The sequence below is a fragment of the Bos taurus genome, chromosome 10, assembly GCF_002263795.3.
Source record: "Bos taurus isolate L1 Dominette 01449 registration number 42190680 breed Hereford chromosome 10, ARS-UCD2.0, whole genome shotgun sequence".
Taxonomy (NCBI): Eukaryota; Metazoa; Chordata; class Mammalia; order Artiodactyla; family Bovidae; genus Bos; species Bos taurus.
Genome location: NC_037337.1, coordinates 53,135,882 through 53,161,676, shown reverse-complemented (window position 1 = coordinate 53,161,676; position 25,795 = coordinate 53,135,882). Strand labels below are relative to the sequence as shown.

At 36.5% G+C, this 25,795-nt stretch overlaps 1 protein-coding gene across 8 annotated transcripts in view; it reads left to right on the top strand.

The window, feature by feature from the left end:
• TCF12 (transcription factor 12) overlaps positions 1-25,795 on the top strand; it is a 393,332-nt gene that overhangs the window by 255,009 nt on the left and 112,528 nt on the right. For all 8 annotated transcript variants that reach the window (NM_001077885.1, XM_059890304.1, XM_059890303.1 and 5 more), the window contains 1 exon segment: positions 18,264-18,328. In NM_001077885.1, the coding sequence (NP_001071353.1) occupies positions 18,264-18,328 (65 nt within the window).

Sequence of the window (25,795 nt, the reverse complement as noted above, 5' to 3'; positions counted from 1 at the left end):
GGCATGATATCAGAGATGATGAATTCCTTCAGAACTGTCAATAGATAACACAGTTGCAAAAGAAATCAGTAATTTGAGTATGGTTAACATAAATCCAAACTGAAACACGAAGAGAAAAAAGTGATAAAAGATCTGTGGGACGTCCTTAGTCTACAACTGAAGTCTTGGATGGAGATGGAGAGAGAAAAAAAAAATCATAAGAGGATTTGAAAAAAACAACATGGACACATACCTGTAGAAGTATGTTCCAATTGCTGAAAACCAGCAATGAAGAGAAAATCTTGAAGGCAACCAGAGGCAGAAAAACCATATATGTACAGAGTGAAGAAAATAATGTACAGTAGACTTGTCATTAGAAAAATTGCAAGCATGAAAAGTAAGACATTGCTGTAGTGTTAAAATAAACCCTGTCAACCCAGAATTATATATCCATTGAATTTTTTTCCCCCCAGTGAGGACAAGGTAAAATCTTTTACAGATACGTGAAAAGCTGAATCAATTCCCAGCAGACTTATGCTGCAATACCTGTTAAACAAAGTTCTTAAGGCATAGAGAATGTGACACCGGGCAGATACTTAGATCTACACCAGTTTTTTTTTTTTTTGTCAAGGGCCAGATACCATGTATTTTAGGCTTTATAGGTCAGACAGTCTCTGTCACAACTGTTCAACTCTGCCTCTGTAGCATAGCCACCATAGATGATGGCTGTATTCCAGTAAAACTTTATTTAGAAAAACTGGAAGGGCAGCTTTGGTTCATGGCTTATACAAAGAAACCAGGACTCCAAAAATGGTAAAAATAAATACAAAAGGCATGTGTTCCCTCATTTTTAATCACACTATAAAATAACTATATGTCTAAGCAAAAATAGTAATACTGTATGTGGGATATATAAAATACATAAAAGCTAGAGGTATAACAACAATTACCCAAAAGATGGGAGGGAGGATTTTGGAAGTACACTTGTATGAGGTTCTTATTTTAACCCAAGATGGGCGGGTCATGGTGGAGAGATCTGACAGAATGTGGTCCACTGGAGAAGGGAATGGCAAACCACTTCAGTATTCCTGCCTTGAGAACCCCATGAACAGTATGAAAAGGCAAAATGATAGGATACTGAAAGAGAAACTCCCCAGGTCAGTAGGTGCCCAATATGCTACTGGAGATCAGTGGAGAAATAACTCCAGAAAGAATGAAGGGATGGAGCCAAAGCAAAAACAATACCCAGCTGTGGATGTGACTGGTGATAGAAGCAGGGTCCAATGCTGTAAAGAGCAATATTGCATAGGAACCTGGAATGTCAGGTCCATGAATCAAGGCAAATTGGAAGTGGTCAAACAAGAGATGGCAAGAGTGAATGTTGACATTCTAGGAATCAGCGAACTGAAATGGACTGGAATGGATGAATTTAATTCAGATGACCATTATATCTACTACTGCGGGCAGGAATCCCTTAGAAGAAATGGAGTGGCCATCATGGTCAACAAAAGAGTCCGAAACGCAGTACTTGGATGCAATCTCAAAAACGACAGAATGATCCCTGTTCGTTTCCAAGGCAAACCATTCAATATCACAGTAATCCAAGTCTATGCCCCAACCGGTAATGCTGAAGAAGCTGAAGTTGAATGGTTCTATGAAGACCTACAAGACCTTTTATAACTAACACCCAAAAAAGATGTCCTTTTCATTATTTCATTATAGGGGACTGGAATGCAAAAGTAGGAAGTCAAGAAACACCTGGAGTAACAGGCAAATTTGGCCTTGGAATACGGAATGAAGCAGGACAAAGACTAATAGAGTTTTGCCAAGAAAATGCACTGGTCATAACAAACACCCTCTTCCAACAACACAAGAGAAGACTCTACACATGGACATCACCAGATGGTCAACACCAAAATCAGATTGATTACATTCTTTGCAGCCAAAGATGGAGAAGCTCTATACAGTCAGCAAAAACAAGACCAGGAGCTGACTGTGGCTCAGACCATGAACTCCTTATTGCCAAATTCAGACTTAAATTGAAGAAAGTAGGGAAAACCACTAGACCATTCAGGTATGACCTAAATCAAATCCCTTATGATTATACAGTGGAAGTGAGAAATAGATTTAAGGGCCTAGATCTGATAGAGAGAGTGCCTGATGAGCTATGGAATGAGGTTCGTGACATTGTACAGGAGACAGGGATCAAGACCATCCCCATGGAAAAGAAATGCAAAAAAGCAAAATGGCTGTCTGGGGAGGCCTTACAAATAGCTGTGAAAAGGAGAAAAGGAAAGATATAAACATCTAAATGCAGAGTTCCAAAGAATAGTAAGAAGAGATAAGAAAGCCTGCTTCAGAGATCAGTGCAAAGAAATAGAGGAAAACAACAGAATGGGAAAGACTAGAGATCTCTTCAAGAAAATCAGAGATACCAAAGAAACATTTCATGCAAAGGTGGGCTCGATAAAGGACGGAAATGGTATGGACCTAACAGAAGCAGAAGATATTAAGAAGAGGTGGCAAGAATACACAGAAGAACTGTAGAAAAAAGATCTTCACGACCCAGATAATCACGATGGTGTGATCACTCACCTAGAGCCAGACATCCTGGAATGTGAAGTCAAGTGGGCCTTAGAAAGCATCACTACGAACAAAGCTAGTGGAGGTGATGGAATTCCAGTTGAGCTATTCCAAATCCTGAAAGATGATGCTGTGAAAGTGCTGCACTCAATATGCCAGCAAATTTGGAAAACTCAGCAGTGGCCACAGAACTGGAAAAGGTCAGTTTTCATTCAATTCCAAAGAAAGGCAATGCCAAAGAATGCTCAAACTACTGCACAATTGCACTCATCTCACACACTAGTAAAGTAATGCTCAAAATTCTCCAAGCCAGGCTTCAGCAATATGTGAACCATGAACTTCCTGATGTTCAAGCTGGTTTTAGTAAAGGCAGAGGAACCAGAGATCAAATTGCCAACATCCGCTGGATCATGGACAAAGCAAGAGAGTTCCAGAAAAACATCTACTTCTGCTTTATTGACTATGCCAAAGCCTTTGACTGTGTGGATCACAATAAACTCTGGAGAATTCTGAAAGAGATGGGAATACCAGACCACCTGATCTGCCTCTTGAGAAATTTGTATGCAGGTCAGGAAGCAACAGTTAGAACTGGACATGGAACAACAGACTGGTTCCAAATAGGAAAAGGTGTACGTCAAGGCTGTACATTGTCACCCTGTTTATTTAACTTATATGCAGAGTACATCATGAGAAACGCTGAACTGCAAGAAACCCAAGCTGGAATCAAGATTGCCAGGAGAAATATTAATAACCTCCGATATGCAGATGACACCACCCGTATGGCAGAAAGTGAAGAGGAACTAAAAAGCCTCTTGATGAAGGTGAAAGTGGAGAGTGAAAAAGTTGGCTTAAAGCTCAACATTCAGAAAATGAAGATCATGGCATCTGGTCACTTCAGTCATGTCCGCCCTGTGTGACCCCATAGATGGCAGCCCACCAGCCTCCCCCGTCCCTGGGATTCTCCAGGCAAGAACACTGGAGTGGATTGCCATTTCCTTCTCCACGTAATGCTAATTCTTTCTTTTTACCTGATAAAGATGGTCTGCTTCTCTGTCTCGTATGAGCTTCAGACAGCAACCAAGCTGTGTTGAACCAATGTCTTAGAACCAAGGTTATCTCCCATAACCATTTTTTCCAACTCCTGAGGAAGAAAGGAATAAGCAGGTAAAGGACTACATCTACCATGTATCCTCTATGTTGCAGAATCTACAACTCTGTTAAAATCCACTTGAGGTTGTCCTTATATGCTTTCATATCTCTTCAAATTCTTTATCACCTTTTTCATGCCTTGCATGCTTTTTTTGCTACATCGTTCTCCTTATTCAGTTGTTGAACAGAAACTTGATTGTTTGTGACCCAGTGTGCAAATTGTGCTAGAGAATTACCCATTCATTAATGCTAAGGAAAGAGTGAAGTCATTGGCTTTTAATGACTTTGAACGAAATGAAAGGCATAAAGAATTTTGAAAATCTTTGAAAGTTTCTACTAGTTCCATTTAAATTATTTCCCAGGAATCTACCTTCTTTTTCTCCTCTATTTAAGACTTTTTCCTCAAGCACTAATATTTAGATATTAGGATATTAGGATATAAATATCCTAAATATTATGGGTCTTTTAGTCAATATATTTTTCTTTAAAATAGTAGCTAATACTTAATTAGCACTTGTGTTTTTCCCTATTCTAAGCACATTGTATGTTAATACATTTTATCCTCACAAAAACTCAGTGAAGTAAAATTTTATTACACCATTACAGCATTGAGGCAACTAAGGGATAGAGAAGTTAGGTAACAGTGTTAGTAAGAAGTGGAGTAACCTAGTTATCCTGCATCCAGAGTCTCTGTTCTTCACCACTTCCCTATACCTACTCTTCATTATTACGTTTTTTCCTTTTGGTGGTTTAGTTGTTAAGTCATGTTCAACTCTTTGCAGCCCTATGGGCTGTAGCTCGTCAGGCTCCTCCATCCAAGAGATTTCCCAGGCAAGAATACTGGAATCAGTTCCTATTTCCTTCTTCAAGGGATCTTTCTGACACAGGGATTGAACCCAGTTCTCCTACATTGCAGTCAGTCTCCTGCATTGCAGGCAGATTCTTTACCAACTGAGCTACCAGGAAGCCCCACTTATTTTCCTTACTTCATTTATTCTTTAATTTCTTTGTTTCTCCCTTCAACAAATGTTGTACATACAGTGAGTAATTTAAATTGATTTGTATAGCCATTTATGAGTCGGAGTGTTTGAAAAAAACTTATTTTGAGTTGTGACTCACAAATGAACTCTGGATTATATCGTATTGAGAATATGAGGCAAGCCTTTACCTGTTTTCAAACTTTTGTTGTTGTTGTTGGCTACAAACTTTTTATTTTGGATTTTTTTTTAACAATTTGCTTTTTGTTTTTTTGTTTTTTTCCTCCTTTGGTTTCTTTTATTTATTCAGTTATTTTTTTGCTTTGCAATATTGTATTGGTTTTGCCATACATCAACATGCATCCGCCACGGGTGTACACATGTTCCCCATCCTGAACCCTCCTCCCACCTCCCCGCCATACCATCCCTCTGGGTCATCCCAGTGCACCAGCCCCAAGCTTCCTGTTGGCCGTAAATTGCAGTACAGGAGGCCATTCTGAAAACTGAAATGTCTTATACTCTGCCCTCATAGTTACCCAAATGTAGCAAGAACCTTATTTAAATCTTAGTAGACTGTAAAAGGGATTTAAGGCTTTATCTGAGGCTTTCTCTGTTTCAAGAAAATAGTCTCCTTTCTGTTGCTCCATATCTGTACATTTTCTCTGGTGTACAAAATGTGTTTACCTTCCTACAGTGTATAGGTAGAGAATGTTCAGCCCTAATGAGAAATTGTATTACCATTTAGTTTTTCTTAATCTGAGTAGGATGGAGTCTTAATAATCCTGAGTATATTAACTTCAGTTTCCTACAGTCAGATACCAACTTCACAATCTAAATACATCAAAGTGTACTAAACAGAGGTATGATGAACTGCCTATATAATTCATTTTTATAACTGCACGTCATCATTACATAAGTCCCAAAATTTTTTTAGCAGCCTGTCTTCTATTAGTGCCGACAGTACCGAAATTTACATTCTGTCAGAAGAGGGTGCCTGATTGATGATAACAAAGTAGATGAGGATGTCAGTTTCATAGGCTATTGAAATAAAGATCATCCAGTCCAAACTTGCTCCACCTCACTCCTTTCTTTAGGTAAAGAAACTGATTCCTGGGGAGGTTTAATGATATATGCATGTCACACTGCTAGTTCACACAAAGACAGGACCCTCCTGGCTCTCATTTCCATGCTAGTTTCATTTCACTGCCCTGTTTCTGACTAGATAGTTGGTACATGGTCGCAGTTCCATTGACTAGTTCCTTTTTTTATTCCATTTCTTGCTGTCAAGGGAAACTAGCTAATTAACAGTCATTCATTATCTGCTATTTTAGAGCATGGTTCTCTTAAACCGTCTCTCTGCCTCCACGTGGCTGTATGCCATAGATAGAGCCTTGGAGTAGAATCTGTTCCTGGCATGCAAACAAAACAAGTCTTGAATTCCAGACCAGTGTTCCCTGAACAAGTGGCATCTGCCTTCTGGTCCCTGGGTGCCATAAAAAACAGACTCAGACACTGACCTTGCCTGGTTAAGGTCATGGTTTAAATTAAACAGCCAGAATACAGAAACATCTGAGAAAATCACAGGAATTAACAATAATGAGCTTAATGTTTTGTTTATCATTCTATATACAAGAAATTTATGTATGTGATTACCAAGATAATTTGATAACATGCTGTATTCTGTCTCCCCCCAGCCCAGTTTTTGATGCTGTGATTTTTACCTGATTCTCTTTTTTTCCTTTATTTTTGGAGTAAGAGGAGTAGACAAGATTGAGGTGTATTGAAGGATTGGCTCAGTAGAATTGGCTGGAAAGTTGTAAAGCATCAGTTGAATTATTTTGAATCCTTCATTTAAGAAATGGCATAAACATTAGGATACTATGGTTACTTGATTGTTGTTAGAGAATACATGTTTACCATGTTTTCTCCTCAAATGCAGCCAAAGGTGAAGAGATAATTCCTGTTTCTATAATTTGTTGGATTGTTACAAAAATGAAGTATCTTTTTATCTAAGTTTTAAACTTCATGAGGTTGGAGAAATGAAGAAACACACTTAAAATCTGAATCTAAGGAAAAGCAACACTGCAATATAGATATGAATACATTTTCAGGTACAAGTTAGAAAGGTAATTAATAAGTAACATCTCTGAGAGAAGTAGAGTTCAGATTTTGAGCTACCTATAGTGAATACCTTGATATGGATTCTGAAATGGACAATGAAATGGTCTAGAAAGTTTTGATAAGGGACTAAAATTGATCGATATATTTTCTTTTTCTACTGTGTTCATTCATTCCCAATTTCTACCTACCTCACCTTCTCATATTGAATCCTGCATTTTAATATTCTCTTTTCCAGTGACTGAAAAGCAAACTGTTTTGTGTAAGAAACCTTCTCATCCTTGCCTATTTGTTTAATTTGTGAATCTGACTTTAGGAGGAGGGATGGAGAGCATGGGAAGAACAGCGGGACTGATGAATGTTTGTGTCCCGGACTACTTTCTCTTGGATTTAGTTGCAAAAAGTCATTTCTAAAGCTTGTTCAAATTGCCCAGGTCTGACAGTGTGTTCTTATCAAGGATAATGAGATCCTTTATTAGTACGGTAGCAATTCTGCAGGATTAATTGGGAAGACGCTTATAGTTTGATGCCTGTCACTAGAAGTTGATGCAGAGTTAAGGTGGAATAAAATGATAAGATAAAGACTGGGTTAGAAAAGTGATTACGACTGGGAACTTGCTAATCACTGACCTCTGTAGGGATCTTCTGGTTTATTACTAATCTCACTCACACTTGGCATTTTCCTATGCTGCTGCCTCATCATTCATTGCTGTGTGAGTAATTTGGCACAGAGTGAACAAGAGGAGGGCATAGAGAGTCCAGCAGCTGTGCTTGTTGGCACTAGATATTTAAATATCTTCAATGTAGTCAGCAGTGTGCTTGGCACAAATGTTAGCCAATAATACTTAAACAAATTGTCGTGAAGAAAATAGGCAAGCATTTATGTTAAAAACCTCTCTCTCTTTCCTTCCCTTTTAAAAAAATCTGTTAGAGTTCCTTTTTAGGCTCTTTTTTTCTTCCTGTAAGTTTAAAGAGATTGCTTCCAAAATGAAGGTTGTGATTGTAATATTTAGCATTGTGCTAGGTTCTTTCAGATAAGAATTTCCAACTACTTTATAAGCATTAATTAAATTGTACAGGACTGTGTGAAGTACATGTTACTGAGTTGGCTTTACTGAAAGAGTGAGTTGGGGCCGTTGATGTTCAGTGACTTGTAACTTGGCCAGTTCACTGAGTGAGAGAGAAACAAGAGCCAAGATATGAATCCAGCAGTCAGAATTCCTAAGTCTCTGCTTAGATATACCCAAAGGCATTACAGATTTTCCCATTCTGTAGGACAGTATTTTATGTTTCTCCAGATGGTTAGTATGATTCAAATTGAATGACAGTTTTGGTAGTGTTCGTCCACAAGAAGAGACGAAAAGCGTCTCTATACGTAAATGAGTTAGGTAATTGATGAGTTTTCAAAGATACCCAAGGGGGAGGAAGATATTCTCCTCATAGAACCGTGACCAAATTCAGATTTGTGCCCAGATATTTAGATTTGCCTGTGTAAGGATTTTATATTGTTTCTTTGAAAACTAAATATAGAAAAGCTCTCATGATGTATTTATTGAAATATTTTGAAACATTATAATGTTGATAGTGACAGAAAGTGAAGAACTAAAGAGCCTCTTGATGAGGGTGAAGGAGGAAAGTGGAAGAGTCAGTTAAGACTAAATATTAAAAAAAAAAAACTAAGATTATAGCATCTGGCCCCATTACTGCATGGCAAATAGAAGGGGGAAAGGTGGAAGTAGTGACGGATTTCCTCTTCTTGGCCTCAAAAATCACTGTGGGAGGTGATTGCAGCCATGAAATCAGAAGACGATTGGTTCTTGTTGGGGATGCGATGACAAACCTAAACAGTGTGTTTAAAAGCAGAGACGTTACTCTGCTGACAGAAAGGTCCATATAGTCAAAGCTATGGTTTTTCCAGTGGTCATATACGGTTGTGAGAGCAGGAATGTAAGGAAAGCAGAACACCAAAGAATTGATGCCTTTGAACTGTGGTGCTGGAGAAGACTCCTGAAAGTCGCTTGGACAGCAAGATCATCAAACCAGTCAATCTTAAGGGAAATCAACCCTGAATATTCACTGAAAGGACTGGTGCTGAGGCTGAAGCTCTAGTATTTTGGTCATCTGATGCAAATAGATGACTCACTGGAAAAGTCCCTCATGCTGGGAAAGATTGAGGACAGAAGGAGAAGAGGGCGTCAGAGGATGAGATGGCTGGACAGCATCACCAATGCAATGAACATGAACTTGGGCAAACTCCAGAAGATGGTGAGGGACAGGGAGGCCTGGCGTGCTGCAGTCCATGGGGTCACAAAGAGTCGGACACAACTGGGTGACTGAAGGACAGTGTTGATCTAGGTAATTTTTGACATATCCAGGAATTCTTTTTCTAGGTTAAGCCTTTATCTTTTAAGAAAAATAGTCTAATGCTGCTCATTGAAAATAGAGTGATAGGGATATCCCTGTTAGTCCAGTGGTTAAGAATCCAAGCTCCCGATGCAGGGGGCTTGGGTTCGATCCCTGGTCAGGGAACTAGATCCCACATGCTGCAACTAAGACGCAACACAGCCAAATAAATAAAGATTTTTTTAAAAATAAGATATGGTGATGGAGTTTTTTATTTAATAGATTTTGAATTTGAATGTAAATCAGTAGGCCTGAATGAACTTGAAATAATATTGGCTTTCAGGCAAATTGGGAAGCTGTTTGTTCTAATTTGTGCTGTTACTTGTGAAGTCAACAGTTATTTCTTGAGTAGTATCTATTCATTGAAATTACTAAACTTTATTGGAAATTTTCAACTACTCACTAAACTGCTGCAGAAATAAATACTGAGCCAGCTACATCTTCCATGATCTCTCTTTCTCTGGTCGTTTGCTCATAAAAATATTATTGGGCTTTCCGTGGCTCAGATGGTAAAGAATCTGCCTGCAGTGCAGGAGACCTGGGTTCGATCCCTGGGTTGGGAAGAACCCCTGGAGAAAGGAATGGCTATCCACTCCAGTATTCTGGCCTGGAAAATTCCATAGACTGTATAGTCCATGGGGTCGCAAAGAGTCGGACACGACCGAGTGACTTTCACATGTGGTGCTAGTGGTAAAAAACCTGCCTGCCAATGCAAGAGACATAAAGAGGTTCAATTCCTGCGTCAGAAAGATCCCCTGGAGGAAGGCATGGCAACCCATTCCAGTATTCTTGCCTGGAGAATCCCATGGACAGAGGAGCCTGACAAGCTACAGTCCATAGGGTTGCAGAGTCAAATATACCTAAAGAGACAGCACGCGTTGGTAGGAAAAGAGCACATACAACTGGGGCAGGTTTCTAGAAACCTGTAGATTTGCGAGATCCTGAAAATTTACTGTCATATCTCACAGCTTCATTCAGTGACTCCTTGGTATTGACAGGATATCTAGTAAGATGAAAAATAAAGCTAGCAGTTAAGTTACCAGCAGTGTAAGTAAAGCACCTTTCACAGTGCTTTGCATGTAATAGCTGGTCAGCAAATTCCAACAGCAACCTCAAGACATTGAGAGTGAAGAAGAGAAAGTGGAAGAGTCCTACACTAGTGTGTACTCTAAGGAAGGTTCAGCAAAGCAGCTGGAGAGTTCATGAGCCCAAGTTGGTCAACAGAGTAAAGCCCTGTCTCCCAGAAAGGAGTGTGTTTTGCTTTTTGCACCATACTCTGTCAGATGTGTTGGAGCAAGTGGGCCTCAGTGCAAAAGCAGCCCTGAATTCTAGAGCACAGCAGGTGGAGCAGTTCCCTAAAGGACCTGACTTCAGGGAGTTAGTTACATCCCCCAAAACAGGAGTGTTCCACAAGGTGTGTTCTCTTGACTGGCATAGCAATTGATTTTTTAAATTGTTTAAAACATACACACACAAACAAATCCCCTCATTGGCCACACAGAACAATCTTGCAGGATGTTTTTATGTAATTTCTAATATTGTCCAACTTGTTTATTCTTACAGATATGAAACTGAGGCCCAGAAAGACATGAAAAGAATAAATATTTTTCTAAAAGGCACTTCAGACAAGAGTAACATCATCATGTGCTCTTTGTGAGAACTAAAAGCAGTTGAGTGAAACCAGCATAACTACGTTGTTCTCATATCCAGAGCCAACCTTGGGAGTAGCTGGGCTTTGCTGCCAGTCATTTGGGGGATGATTTGTTGTTGGTCCCTCTTTTCATTAGGAATACATTTCACATCCAGTGCTAAATCAGTTGATTGGTAGAAGCTGCTTGGAAGGCTCAAAAGAGAAAAAAAATCATCTATTTGGGATCTGCCAAGTGTCTGCATATATGATCAGAATATAAGAATTGTGTCCTAAACTTCCACTGTAAAGTAGGGTAGTATAAAAGAAAGTTAAGAATTTGGTGTCAGACAACCCTGCATTGTAGATCTTTCAATTCTTTGACTTCGGGCAAATTATTTTTCCTCATTAGTGAAATGGGGATTTAATAGTACCTCCCTCAGTGGGTCAGAACAATTAAAGCCATCCCTAGCTTTCATCTGGCTTATTTCAGTAGTCTTCTAAGTGGTCTTCCTGTTTTCACACTTGTTCCCTCATAGTGTATTCTCCACACAGCAGCCACAGTGATGGATGTGGAGAATAAAGTGTGGATCATCTTTTCAGTAGAACAGTTCTGAAGTCGATTGGATATCCCAATAGAAAAAAATACAAAAAAAACACAAAGTCTGATTTAAGTGTGTGAAAGATTAAGCCTTTAAAAGAAAGCTTAGAGAAACAGATTCCTAACCTTGGAATAGCAGAGATTCTTAAATAGCGCACACACCAAAGAATGTTAATCATATAGGGAAAGATGGACAGATTGGACTATTTTAAAATGAAGAATTTCTGTTTGTCAAAAGACACCATTACGAGAGTGAATAGGCAAGCTACATAAAATATATAGATACAGTAAAATGTCTTGTATGAAATATGTGTACTCCTACAAATCAGTAAGACAAACAATGCAGTAAGGAAAAAGTGAGCAAAATTGTGAATGATCGTTTTATAGTAAAATACCCAAATGTCCAATAAACATGAACTCATTGTGATTCACCAGTAGTAACTTGACTGCTAAAAATATCTATTTTTAGGTCTTCTGCATTAATAAATTTGCAACAAAAGAGCTAATTGTTCCACACATCTCTTTACAAATAAGAAAAACTGGAATGTCATATTATTTTCTGCAGAGTTTTTATTTCACTGTTGGAAATTCTATTTTCTTAGTGTTATCCTTCAACAGCCCCCACTTTGGCTTTTTAGTGTTATTCTTAAACTGTGAGTGATACAAAATAGAAGGCAATCATCATGGACCTTTTTTTCATGACACTTTTTATGTTCAAAGTAGTACTGCTTTGGGCAGGAGTTGGAGTAGGTAACCTCTGAAGTCTCACTGAAAAATTAATCTCTGATCCTGGGAAAGATCATGTGGTCTTATTTAGTATTCACGATTACTGGGAAATGACGTAGGTGTCCTTTAATTCACCTGTACTTCACGGAGTTTCCAAAATTGGAGTTTACTTTTACCCTGCTGAAAATCTGAACCCTTTTAAACCAGGGTTCCCAAAATTGGGTGTGGTGCATTCCACCAACATAAATGATCTCCCAAGAGGATTCCTGTCATTTCAACTCTTTCCTCCACTCCTCTGGGAGTGGACATGCCTTCAATTTTTGAAGTGGAGTTAGCGTTAGAAATTTCTGGTCTTGTTCTTCCTACCTCTCTTTTCTGGGGCTTCCAAGTACTTAGCATAAATTCAGATAGGTTCAGGTAATGTGATGAATCAAAGATGAAATTTAAAATACTTTTTAAAGGAAATGAAATCCTGCATTTACATCTAGAAAAATCACTTGTATAAGTACAGAATAGGAAGGCTTGGTTTAACAGTGTTTCGGCTTTCTTTTTTTAAAAGTCTAATTTGTGCCCAACAAGGTAGTATGACTTTAAAAAAGCCAGTGTATTCTGGACTGTAGTTACGGCATAATTAAATTCCAGTAGAGGTATAGAGGAAGGCACATTTCCTTGTTTCTCTTTTGTTGTATTTTTTTACATTTCCTTGTCTCTTTGCCGTTTTGTGTTTTCAGTCTGTACCTTTCTACTCTTTTTTTCTTTTTTCTCTTGCTGATTAGGGGGAAACAGCATTTAATTGCTTTTGAAAAAAAAATCAGTGACTGTACAATGAAAGATGGGGTCCTCTGTTTATATTTGGTTCTCACCACACTAGAAACTCCCAAGACTAGCTAGATTTTCATTCTTTAGCCCTTCAGTAAAGAAAACATGTTCAACTCGGTATTTGATTGACTTGTTCAATCAGTGCATATCGCTTTTATCCCTGAGACTGATTGTTCTCACAGCCTACAGATAGCGTGATCTGGGTCTAAATGGAAACCAATTTGACAATGCTTAAGCTTTATGTAGGGCAAAACACAGCTTATTTCCCAGACCCCTTTTGTTGGAAAGTCACTTGCCTAAAAGGCTGTATTGCCATCTGCTCAGAAGACCCTTCTTCTGTGCTCAGAAGATCCTTCTGTAAAATGGGTGGGTGGTTTCATCTCTACTTTTAGTGTAACTATGCATGCTGAATCACTTCAGCTGTGTCTGACTCTTTGTGACCCTATGGGCTGTAGCCCTCCAGGCTCCTCTGTCCATGAGATTTTTCTGGCAAGAATAATGGAGTGGGTTGTCATGCCCTCCTCCAGTTAGCTCCCACATTGCAGGCAAATTCTTTACCAGCTGAGCCACAATGGAAGCCCAATACTGTAGTGGGTAGCCTATCCCTTCTCCAGCGGATCTTCCCAACCCAGGAATCGAACCAGGGTCTCTTGCATTGCAGGGAGATTCTTTACCAACTGAGCAATCAGGGAAGCCCTGAGTATTACCAGATGGTGTCTATTACTTCATTCAGGTTTGAATATGACTCTCCTTCCTTGTTCAGTAGCCCTTATGGATTGTGTTAGCCCCAGACAATTCTCTGTCCATTCCTTTAGAACCACTTAGTATGTTTTGGATCTGGATCTCAAGACACCTGACCTTAATTGTGAAACTTGTTTTTCATCCAGTTAGGCTATAAGCTTTTCTGCTTGTTGACACCTATTAAGGGCACAGGCTCTCTCTCAGAGTGATTAACCCATAAATGTTTGATGGAATTTATCAAACTCAGATTCTTCTATCTAGTCAACTCCTGCATATTTGTGCTTGGGTTGGGGGAGAATGGGAAGGTAAACTTGCCTGTCCTCAGCCTCAGCTTGACTGCTGATTATGTCCTGTGCCAAAAGAATATAGGTGAAACGATCTTTTGAAGAGTTCTTTATAGACTAATATTAACATTAGTTTATGTTTCTGGAGTTTAGGCAAGCAGTGGAGAGTTTCAACTTGCTGTTAAAACATGTATGTTACTCCTAGGGAACAAGATGACTTAGAATTTTTTTTTTTTAATCCAAGAAAATTTGTTACAGTAATGACTGTTTCTAATAGTTTATATATCTTTCACAAACACCTGGGTAAAATAATGTCTTGAATCGGTAATTTGCGTTTTCTTAAACAGTAGTTATAAATCCTTTCCAAATTATTGAAAATCTTCTGTCATGTCTTGAACATTTCTGTTTGGGGTCAGAAAATACTGAGGCTGATTAATGTATAATATACCATACAAGTCTAAATAAAAAGCTTTTGCACACAAAATATTTATGAAATACGTGTTGGGCTCAATATACAAATATATATGTAAATGCATATCTTTCAATAATATGTTTCTCTTCCACTAGTGTTGGGGTTCTTAAAGTGAGTCCAGAGACTCTCAAAATGGAAGCAAAATCAGTGAACTTGGACAGAAAAAGAATTGTTATTTTCCTAGTCTCCAAGTGAAATTTAGCATTTCCTTAAATGAGGAGTGCTAATGAGGAATTTCCTTGAATGAGGGTAGCAAAAGAGACCTGATAGTATTTATGATTTTTGTCACCAATAGGATAGATATTCTCATTAGCATAATATAGTTGTTGCAGATATCTTAAATTGTCATTTGTGATTTGAAATTACCATTGTTAATAGGCCTACTTCTAGATCTTGTACTTAATGTGTTAATAATAAGGTATTACTATGCAGCACATTTGTTTAATATTTTAATAACATTAGATTACTTTTAATAGTACATATCATGCTTTATACTTTTAAAAACATCATTCTGAAGAGTAGTTCTGGGTTCAGGATGGGGATCACATATACACCCATGGCTGATTCATGTCAATGTATGGCAAAACCACTACAATATTGTAATTAGCCTCCAATTAAAATAAATAAATTTTAAAAATAATAAATGAACAAAAAGTAATAAACAGACTATGTATAAGAAAGAACGTAAAACCAGTGAGAAGAGTGGCATTATTTTTTTTTTAAATGAAGAGTAGTTATACCAAAGAGGCCCATGGTTCATACATACCCACACGTAAATAAAACCCCTCTACTAGAATATCTCAGTAAAATTTTGGTGATATTTTTAATAGGTATTTCAAAGGAAATGAGATATATGTTGTTACTAGTAGTTCTTAAATTGTAATCAGAAGTTTTTGTTCTTTATCAGACATCTAAGATAAAATAAAAAGACATAGGATTCATTTTACTTCTTGAAGAGTGTTCTTATGAAAAGTAATTTTGTAAGAATTAAAGATTATTGTCTTTTAAATCTCAGACATGATATGTGTTATTATATTTCAGGAGTACCCAGATTTCTAAAGTCCCTAAGAAATAAATAGTTTTAACAAGTTAAAGGTGAACTAAAATGTATTTATATTTTGAATCTCATTTGAATAGGATACGTGTCATTTTAAAAACAAGCTCTCAACTTTCCATTTTAGAGGAAACTTTACTTTGAAGTTGTGGGCTAATATTAAATGACTTTCATTCTTTCTGGTTTGAATTTCCTCTGTGAAAGGAAGAAGTTTAAAAATTTAAATCGGTATAGGAAGTAAATTTTAAAACGACATTATTTTTAAACAGTCTTTATCTAATGGGTAGCTTCCACACAGATATTAAGATTGCATTTGAAATCTGTACTTTATTTTTAAAAAGGACCTAATATTTCTCATTCTGTTTCCTTGTCCACCTCAACAATTAAAAAAAAAAAATCCTTACTAGTACAGTTGCAGAGAAGGCAATGGCACCCCACTCCAGTACTCTTGCCTGGAAAATCCCATGGATGGAGGAGCCTGGTAGGCTGCAGTCCATGGGGTCGCTGAGGGTTGGACACGACTGAGCGACTTCACTTTCATACATTGGAGAAGGAAATGGCAACCCACTCCAGTGTTCTTGCCTGGAGAATCCCAGGGACGGGGGAGCCTGGTGGGCTGCCATCTATGGGGTCGCACAGAGTCGAACACGACGGAAGCGACGCAGCAGCAGCAGTACAGTTGAATGAAAGTATAACAGTTATTTAGTTTTAAGTCCTTACTGTTTAAAATAATGTATAAGGAAGAATTTGCAAGGTAAAAAGGACTTAGTGACTATTTCAACTAATAATAAGTTGATAGTGTATTGTCATGAATGACAAGTCATTGGAACTTGTTTTTAAAAAAAAAAAAAACTTTATGGTATTGGTTTAAAATGTTACTGTCTCCCAGTTCTGTCCTGCTAGGTATATGACATCATCTTGGTTCAACAGGGAAGGGTGTGTGTCAGACTTGAAAATATATAATCCTTTAAGAATTTCATGAAGCAGGTTTCAAGAGCTGAAATGTAGAATCCAAAACTGTAAGATATTATTTTGACTTACATGAGTAGTCTTACTTGTAAAGGATATATTTAAAGAGTTACAGATGTTTTCATCTTTAATTTCATATATTTTGCCAATTAAAATTCTTTATATAGAGCGTATTACTTGGTGGTGAGAATGAGGCAAATAAACCACATTAATTAACCTGTTTTCATAAATCATGTAATTTTTATGTGTTGGCCTGTAATAGGTACTTCATCAGTAGTAAACAGTAAGTGCTTCTTAAGACATATTCTAGTGGGCTCAGAAATTATATCCTTAATTATTAAAGTATTTTCTAATAACTTGCTTTGTTATTACAAGAATTGTTTTGTGTATCTAAAGGTTCAGTAGATGCCAAGTTCAGAGTTCTAAGATTTCTGTATCAGTTGGCCAGTTGAGTATGTCAGTAGCATGCATACATCAGTGAAAATGATCAAATATTAATACATGCATCTCTTAAGTTTTTTAAAAATTGTGTACCATATCAGTAAACAATTTTGAGCATGTCAACTATGTGTGGAGTTTTATTTAATTAATAAACTATAGTTTTATATAATCACGAGCCAATATCTCATTGTGTAGTGCACAGTTATGGTGAAGTTCATATAGCCTCAGTAACTTTAAATATTTCGGGTAACTTGTCAGATTTAATTTTTTTTATACTTGAAACAGAAAAAGAATTAGCTCTTCCATTATCATTGTTTATTTGTATTGCCATTTTTGATATTAACATCAAATTGTGATCCTTGCAGAAATCTTTTTAAGCAATGTGTCTATTTGTGAGAGACCGTTTAGTTTAAAACTATACACTAATTGAAAATTCACTTTACTAAACCTACTAAGCTCCTGTGTATTAAAAAGCAAATTAGCACTGCTGTCAGTTGTCAGCACTTTGAGACATCTGCTCTCCCTCTAGTGCTGGCCAATACCATTCCTGACACTTGGCCATCAGCTTTGGAACTGCAGATATAATCCCAACAGAATTCTAATTCTTTTCTGGGAAGGGTATACATCTGCATGAAAACTTCAGAGAAAGGTAATGCGTAGTTGAATGTGTTCATCCTTTAATCCAGCAGTTCCACTTCTTTGTGTCTATCCTGAGAAACTCTTCTGTATGTGTACAATATGTACAAGGATATTTGTTTAAGCAGTCTTCATGGTAACAACAGAAAAAGTAGAAACTGTTTTTCTGTTTTTCAGTAGGAAAATAGATCAACTGTCCTTTTTATTTGTATATTGGGACATTTATAGCAGCAAAAATGAGTGAACTAGATGTCTTATCTTTAATGTATATCTCAGGTTATATACCATGTAATCCCACCTGTTTAAATGTATTAAACACAGATAGTAATGTGTATTGTTTGAGTACATAAATATATGCTAATAGATTCAAAATATACATGGGAATCATATACCAGTTTTATGGTAGTGGTTACCTTTGAGTCTGGGGTAAGATGTGCACTATATCGATAATGTTTTAATTTTGGAGAGAGAGGGGGAAGATGTTGAGTCTGAAGCAATCCATTCTTTTGAATTTTTTTTTTTCATTTTGTCACATGACTGAAACAGCAGTAAGCTATTCAGATTTTGTTTATTGGATTTTATATTCTTGTTTATCATTTGTTCTCATAAATGGTCTAGAAGTTGAATTGATTGTGTGTCAGTCATTAAAGATTTCTATATAAAGTTACTTTCTTTGTTTTACAGGAAAAACGTCAGAGAGAGGCTCATTTTCCCTGTACAGCAGAGATACTGGATTACCAGGCTGTCAAGTAAGTTAATAAATACAAAATCAGTGAGATAATTTCTTAACATGTAAATAAAGACGTTAACAGATGAGGTGGAAATTCATCCAGTTTATTTCACCCTTTTTATGCATTTAATTTGTGACTAAATGTAGTGGGGTTTTAGTAATTAAACATTTTCTTTCTGCTCCTCTGTTTGAAATGGTTTCCATTCCATGGTTCACCAAACTGTATTTATCATCAAAAGAATTTCATAACTCACCTCCATTTTAACTGGAGGCAAAGTACCAGTTACCTTCCTACCATCTTCCAAAATGCTGATTTCTGAAGATGATGTCTGTTTATTTCCTCATAAAAAGAACAGTGTTGCTGGTAAACTACAAGAAGAACATGAAATTGCTCCGTGAGGCTTGACTGTCTTGTGTTAAACTTACTAATGTTGGAAGTATTTTCATCATAATCTGTTACTAAACTCAGGTCCAGCTGTTTTCTACTTGAAAATCAATACCTGAGGAGCAGGTTTTGGTAGAAAGGAAAGTTGCTTTTGATCAGAAAGTTGACAATCTGGGGAGAAGGCAGACTTGAATCCCCCTGCCAAAACCAATTCTGAAGATGCTGTTCGACCATGATGGTTTATAAAGGGGGAATAAGGGGGGAATTAATTTCAGTTAATCATTGAGATGAGGAATCAGAGTCATTGCCATTCTCCACTGCATGTAGTTTTGTTGACTTCTTGTGATCTTTCTTTAGAGGCAGTCTTTTTTTTTGGTCACAGGACATCATGTGAGATATTAATTCCCTGACCAGGAGTCAAACACCTGCCCCCTGCAATGGGAGCATGGAATCTTAACCACTGTACTCCTAGGGAAGTACCTTAGATGTTATCCTGTTCACAAGTTTGTTCATAGAGTTTGTCCATGAGATTACTAAAGGGGAAGCTAGGGAGGAGGTCTCATGGTCATCTGTTACTTATTCTTCATCATCATTGATCTATGGAAAGAACCAGCAGGTGAGGCAAGGTATTTTATGATCAACACATGTATACCTGTGGCGGATTCATTTTGATATTTGGCAAAACTAAAACTAATACAATTATGTAAAGTTTAAAAATAAAATAAAATTAAAAAAAAAAAAAGATCAAAAGATTTGAAAACTGCTTGGGCCAAAGATAAGCAGAGCATGACAGGTGCCTGGTTTAAGGGTAGTTATAATATAGCTCTGCTAGTTATAATATAGCTTTGCTAAAGTGACAAGACACAAAGGATTTCCTGCTGAGGACAATTTCTTGAAAAGACCTCCTTGCAAATCTGCAGTGAAACCATTTTGAGTTTCCTCCGGTCTCTTTGACTTGGAAATGTTCTTTCAATTCTTCATATTCCTTAGCATGTTGCATTTCTACTAATGGCCATTTCCTCTGCTTTTTCCCCCACATCTTTACACTGAGAATCCTAAATATACAGTTTGCCTGCAGATTCCCATCAGAATCAAGCCAAAAAGCATACAAAAGAAAGGCAGAATACATTTAAGTGTTTTCTGCTGTCTGCATGCCTTTCATAAGACCCACCTTAACTTTAGACATGGGCACTTAACTGTCACAGGGAAAATGAAAAGTAAAGTGAAAGTGTTAAATCGTTCCGCTGTGTCCAACTCTTTGAGACCCATGGTTTGTAGCCCGCCAGGCTCTTCTGTCCATGTAATTCTCCAGGCAAGAATACTGGAGTGGTTTGTCATTCCCTTCTCCAGGAGATCTTCCTGATACTACTTCATTTAGTAACTATCCCATAGTTGTGCCATTCAGAATCAGAATACCTGTGTTCAGATCTCATATCTGAGTTACTGACCTGTGGTTCTAAGACAAGTCACTTAACCTTAAGTACACTCTCTGTGTTGACTTCTTCATTTGGAAAACAGAATTAGTGATTTTTTCCCCATGTATGTAAGTCTCAGAAGGCTAAACTGAAAATGAAAATATTTTGCAAAATGAATGTACCTTTTAAAATGTTTTCACTTCATATAACCCACCAAAAACAGCTATTCTGAGTCCTTAATATTATTTTTAAGAGACCAAGAAAATTGAGAACCATTTGTCTAATGTTAACACTACTTACAAACTTGAAAATAAAAACTATTGTAAGCTCTTTGAAACTACAACTATTAAATTATTGTTAATGCTTATATTAATGAGTTTTCACTTAGTTTTTTTTATACTCCCTTACCAAAGGTATCACTATTTAGTTAGAATCAATGGTTAGCTCCATTTATGTAATTCTCCAATTTTGCAAAAATGAATCTTAACTTTTTACCAATGATTAATATGTTATACCAGATTTAATTCTCATATCAAAACAATTATTTAAACCTAGATGCATAGCATTCTAATAACAATTGTTATCATTTACTGAGCACTAACTGAGCCAGGCATTGAATTACACATTTAATGCCCCTCTGTTTTTTTCTGTAGTTCCCCAACCAGGAATTGAACCCAGGCCAGCTTGGCAGTGAAAGCCTAATCACTAGGTAACCAGAGAACTCCCACGTTTAATTCTTTTAACAGCATCTATTTTTGCAGGTTAGAAATTGAGTGTTCTCCATAGGTATTTTGTAATTTCCTCAGAGCCATACATTTAGCAAGTGGTAGGCCTTCTAAACTCATGCTTGTTACTGTAGAATTTCTTACTTCCCTCTCATTTTAATTTGTTTGGTCAAGGAGGGGCCTGAGAACTTGTATTTTTAATACGTGCCTCAGGTGATTTTAATTCCCATGAACTGGGGATTATGCTTTGAGAACCCCAGTTCCTCTGTATACCCCAAATGTAAGCATATATGGAGTATTAAAAAAGGAACTACAAGATCATTGTTTAATAATTATCCTATGTTGGAGAGATCAGGCTGGCCCATGGAAAAGAGAAGGAGGTTATGGGAATATATAAAATAATGATATTGCTGTATCAGGAAGTTTTATAGATATTCAAATCAGGAAAATATTTGCTTTTGAAGAATTCACAGAAGCAATGCTTGAGCCCCAAAAAGAAAGTCCAAAATTGAGCACAGAGAAGATAATACTGCAACAAGAGTAAACAACGTCAGTGAAGACTGGAGGTCTCTAAGTAAAAGGTTTCCTTACTGTAAATGGAACAATGGCTTTGCTATTTATTACTGTTACTTAACTCTGACTATGCTACAGTTGCTGGGAGAAGTTACCATGGATCACACCAGCTGATTTGAGGCCTAAGTAGTAAATTCAGGAAATTCAAGAGTTTAAAAAAGTATATCACTCCCATTCAAAAAAAAAAAACCCTGTATTTCAAACAGTACTTACTATAATGGGTCAAAGAAAAAAAAAATACATGAAAACAATTGGCTGCCATTTTGTCTTACCTGTTCACAAGCAACATAATAATCTTAATCACACAATGATAATAGAGGAAAATATAGTGGCTACAAAATATTACACAAATATATCTAAACACCACTTTGAAACCATTTTTTCTCAACAAAATCCCCAAGGAACATTAACTTTGCTATTAATGTACATAAAATGCTGCTGACATACTGCAAAATTCAGGCTAATTTAATAGTGCCTGATGGGCCTTACTTCATGTAAAGATGATGTAATAATATGTTGCTAAATGAGTCTGCTCATATTACCTTCACAGCAATTGCATAACTGATGAGCCATTAAAAGGAAACCGATGTTGCAGTATTACTGGAAACATTGATAGATCATTCTGCAATTGAATTTTTTTTTAAATTTAACATAGAGCATAGAAGCCAACATCTTTATTAACAGTAGGTATGGGGGCAATAAATTGGGAGATTGGGATTGAGATATACACACTACTATATATAGATAACTAATAAGGACCTATAGCATAGGGAACTCTACTGAATACTATATAATGACCTATATGGGAAAAGAATATAAAAAAGAGTGGATATATGTATATGTATAACTGATTCACTTTGCTGTATACCTGAAACTAACCCAAGATTGTAAATCCAACTATATTCCAATAAAAATTAACTGTCAAGAAAAACTCAATTGATATAATATTTTAATAACTGCTACCATGAAATGAAAAATTCTTTTTATGATTATGACTATTTGTCATTGATACCTCTTAAACAAGTATTTATTCAAAGTGCTCAGCCTAGAAGAGGCAGTGTCTTGTGTTTTTTCCCCAAGAGATTTAATTTTCATCAGAGTTGAGATATTTACCCTTGAAAAAATAGCATTTAACTTTCAAAACTCAGTTAACAGTTATTTAGAAATTTACCCATACCATTTGTTTCTTTACCATTTTCTTTTTCCATTATAATCAATCCCATTATATACCACATTTGATTATGATAAAATGATGAGTCAATACATAAAGAAACAATGATAAACTGTGTATACGTCTAATAACAGAGCTTCAAAATGAAGGGAAAAATAATTGGTACAATTAAAGAGAGAGATTCATAATCATAGTTGAAGATTTGAATACCTCTGTCTCAGCAGTTGACAGAATAACTAGACAGAAACTTAGTAAAGACATAGAACTAAATGAACCACTGTAAACTACTTTGACCTAATTGATACTTATAAAATTCTGTTCCCAACAACTGACTAATATAAATTCCTTTCAAGGGTAGATGTTACACTTGACAGGATTGAACCATATGCTGATCTTTAAATCAATGTCAATAAATTGAAAAAGCTTAAAATCATACAAAGTATTTTTTCTGACCACAAAAGAATTAAATTAGAAGTCAGTAAGATACCTAGAAAAATGCCAAATATTTGGAATGACACGGGCTGTTTCATTTAGACATGGACATGTCTAAATAACCCATGATTTTGAAAAGAAATCAGAAGGGAATTTAGAAAGTATTCCTAAGTAAATTATAATGAAATAAGATAACAAAATTTGTTAATGCAATTAAAGCAGTGCCTTGAAGAAAATGTATAGCTCTGAATACTTGTATTCAAGAAGATTGCAGTGCATGACCTGAGGTTCTGCCCTTTGAAGTGAGAAAAAGAAGGGAGAAAGCAGTACAAATAAGAGCAGTAAAAGTGTAATATTACACAAATAATAGAAAAAGCTAATGAAGCCAAAATTTGGTTATTTGAAAAGATCCATGAAATGAATAACTGCTAGCTAGACTAATTAATGTGGGACAGGGAGGTGAGGAAAGAACAGCCAGTTACCAGTATCTGAAGTGGCAGACAGATTATCACTGTAGGTCATATATACATTAAAAGAATAATAAGAAAGTGTTAGGAATAAGTTAATGAATTTGAAACTTAGGTGAAACAAGCAAATTTCTTAAAAATTACTTACTGAAAGGGGACAAGATGAAGCACGGGTTTGAATAGCTCTACCTCAGAGGATGAGATGACTGTATGGCATCACCGACTCGATGGACATGAGTTTGAATGAACTCTGGGAGTTGGTGATGGACAGGGAGGCCTGGCGTGCTGCAGTTCGTGGGGTCACAAAGAGTCGGACACGACTGAGCAACTGAACTGAACTGAACTGAATATCTATTAATGCAAGTGAATTCATCTCAATTTTTTTACAGAAAAAGTTTGAGGGTCATATAGTTTCATTGGTGAATTCTTGCAGATGCTGAGGGGGAAAATTAATACCAATCATACACAAACTGTTTTAGAAAATAGATGACAAGGGAACACTTTGCACCTCATTTTATAAGGTGAACAACACCCTGGTACTCAAAATGCACATGGTGTATGTACCAGTGGTGAAAGAGTAGCTTAATTGTTGAAAATCAACATTGAAAATCAGTCATTTTCGTTCAGCACATTAACAGAACTAAGGAGAAAAATATTTTGAAAGATTTAGAAAAAGTATTCAACAAAATCAAATATTCATAATAAAACCTCTCAGGAAACTAAGCACAGATAGGTGCTTCCTCAGTTTGATAAAAAGACTTGCATGAAAGATCTCTAGCTGTTAAGTGTAACAGCATGCTTAAAGGTGAAAGATTAAATGTTTTCTTCCTGTTAGGAACAAGGTAAGAATTTCTATTCTTACTACCTGGATTTTGTATTCTAGTGAGTGTAATAAGAAAAGGGATAAGAATTGGAAAGGAATAAATTCAGCTGAATTGGCAGATGGTATGTCTGTGTACATAAGTCATAAAGAATCATCAAGAAAACTTCTAGAACTGATACATACTTTTAGCTAGGTCACAGCTTACATAGCCAGTCTAAAAAACAATTAGATTTCTATATACTAACAGTGAACAATTAGAAAATGAAACTATCAAAGCAGTATTGTTTAAAATGGGACCTAATCAAACTTATAAGCTTTTGCACATCAAAGGAACCTATAAGAAAAAATGAAAAGACAACCTATGGAATGGGAGAAAAATATTTGCAAATGATCTGACACACAAAGGCTTAATCTCCAAAATATACAAACAGCTCTTACAAGTCAATGAAAGAAAAACAAACAACCCAACTGAAAAATGGGCAGAAGACCATAATACACATTTCTCCAGGGAAGACTTACAGATGCCCACTAGGCACATGAAAAGATGCTCAACGTCACTAATTATTAGAGGAATGCAAATGAGAGCTTCAGTGAAGTACCACCTCACACTGGTCAGAATGAGCATCATTTAAAAGTCTGCAAATAACATGCTGGATCAGGTGTGGAGAAAAGGGACATGGTGGGAATGTAAGTCGTACAGCAAACTATGGAAAACAGTATGGAGGTCCCTCAGAAAACTAAAAATAGATTATCATATGATCCAGCAATCCCACTTGTGGGCATATACTTGGACCAAGCTATAATTCAGAAAGATACATGCACCCCCGTATTAGCAGCAAGTGCCTGCTATTTATGGAATACTACTCAACCATAAAAAAGAATGAAATAATGCCATTTGCAGCAACATGGATGCACCTAAAGATTATCGTACTAAGTGAAGTAAGTCAGAAAGAGAAAGACAAATACCATTTGATATCACTTATATGGAGAATCTAAAATATGACACAAATGCACCTATCTATGAAACAGGAAAAGACTCACAAGAGAATAGTGATTGCCAAGGGGAGGAAACGGGGAGAAAGACATGGACTGGCAGTTTAGGGTTGGTAGATGTAAACTGTTACATTTAGAATAGATAAACAGCAGGGTCCTCATGTATAGCTCAGGGAACTATTATCCTGTGATAAGCTGTAAAGGAAAAGAATATTTAAAAAAGAATGTATATGTGTGTAACTGAGTCACTGTGTTACACAGCAGAGATTGGCGTTACACTGTAAATCAGATATACTTCAGTTAAAAAACTATTATTTATAGTCACATCAAAAAGTATAAAATACTAAGGGATAAATTTAATAGATTATAAGGCTTCAGCAATAAAAACTATAAAATATTGCTGATGGAAATCAAACAAGATCTAAATAAATAAGTATACTGTGTTTATGATTTGGAAGACAATATCATTTAGATTTTAGTTCCAGTGGGCTATAGATTTAAT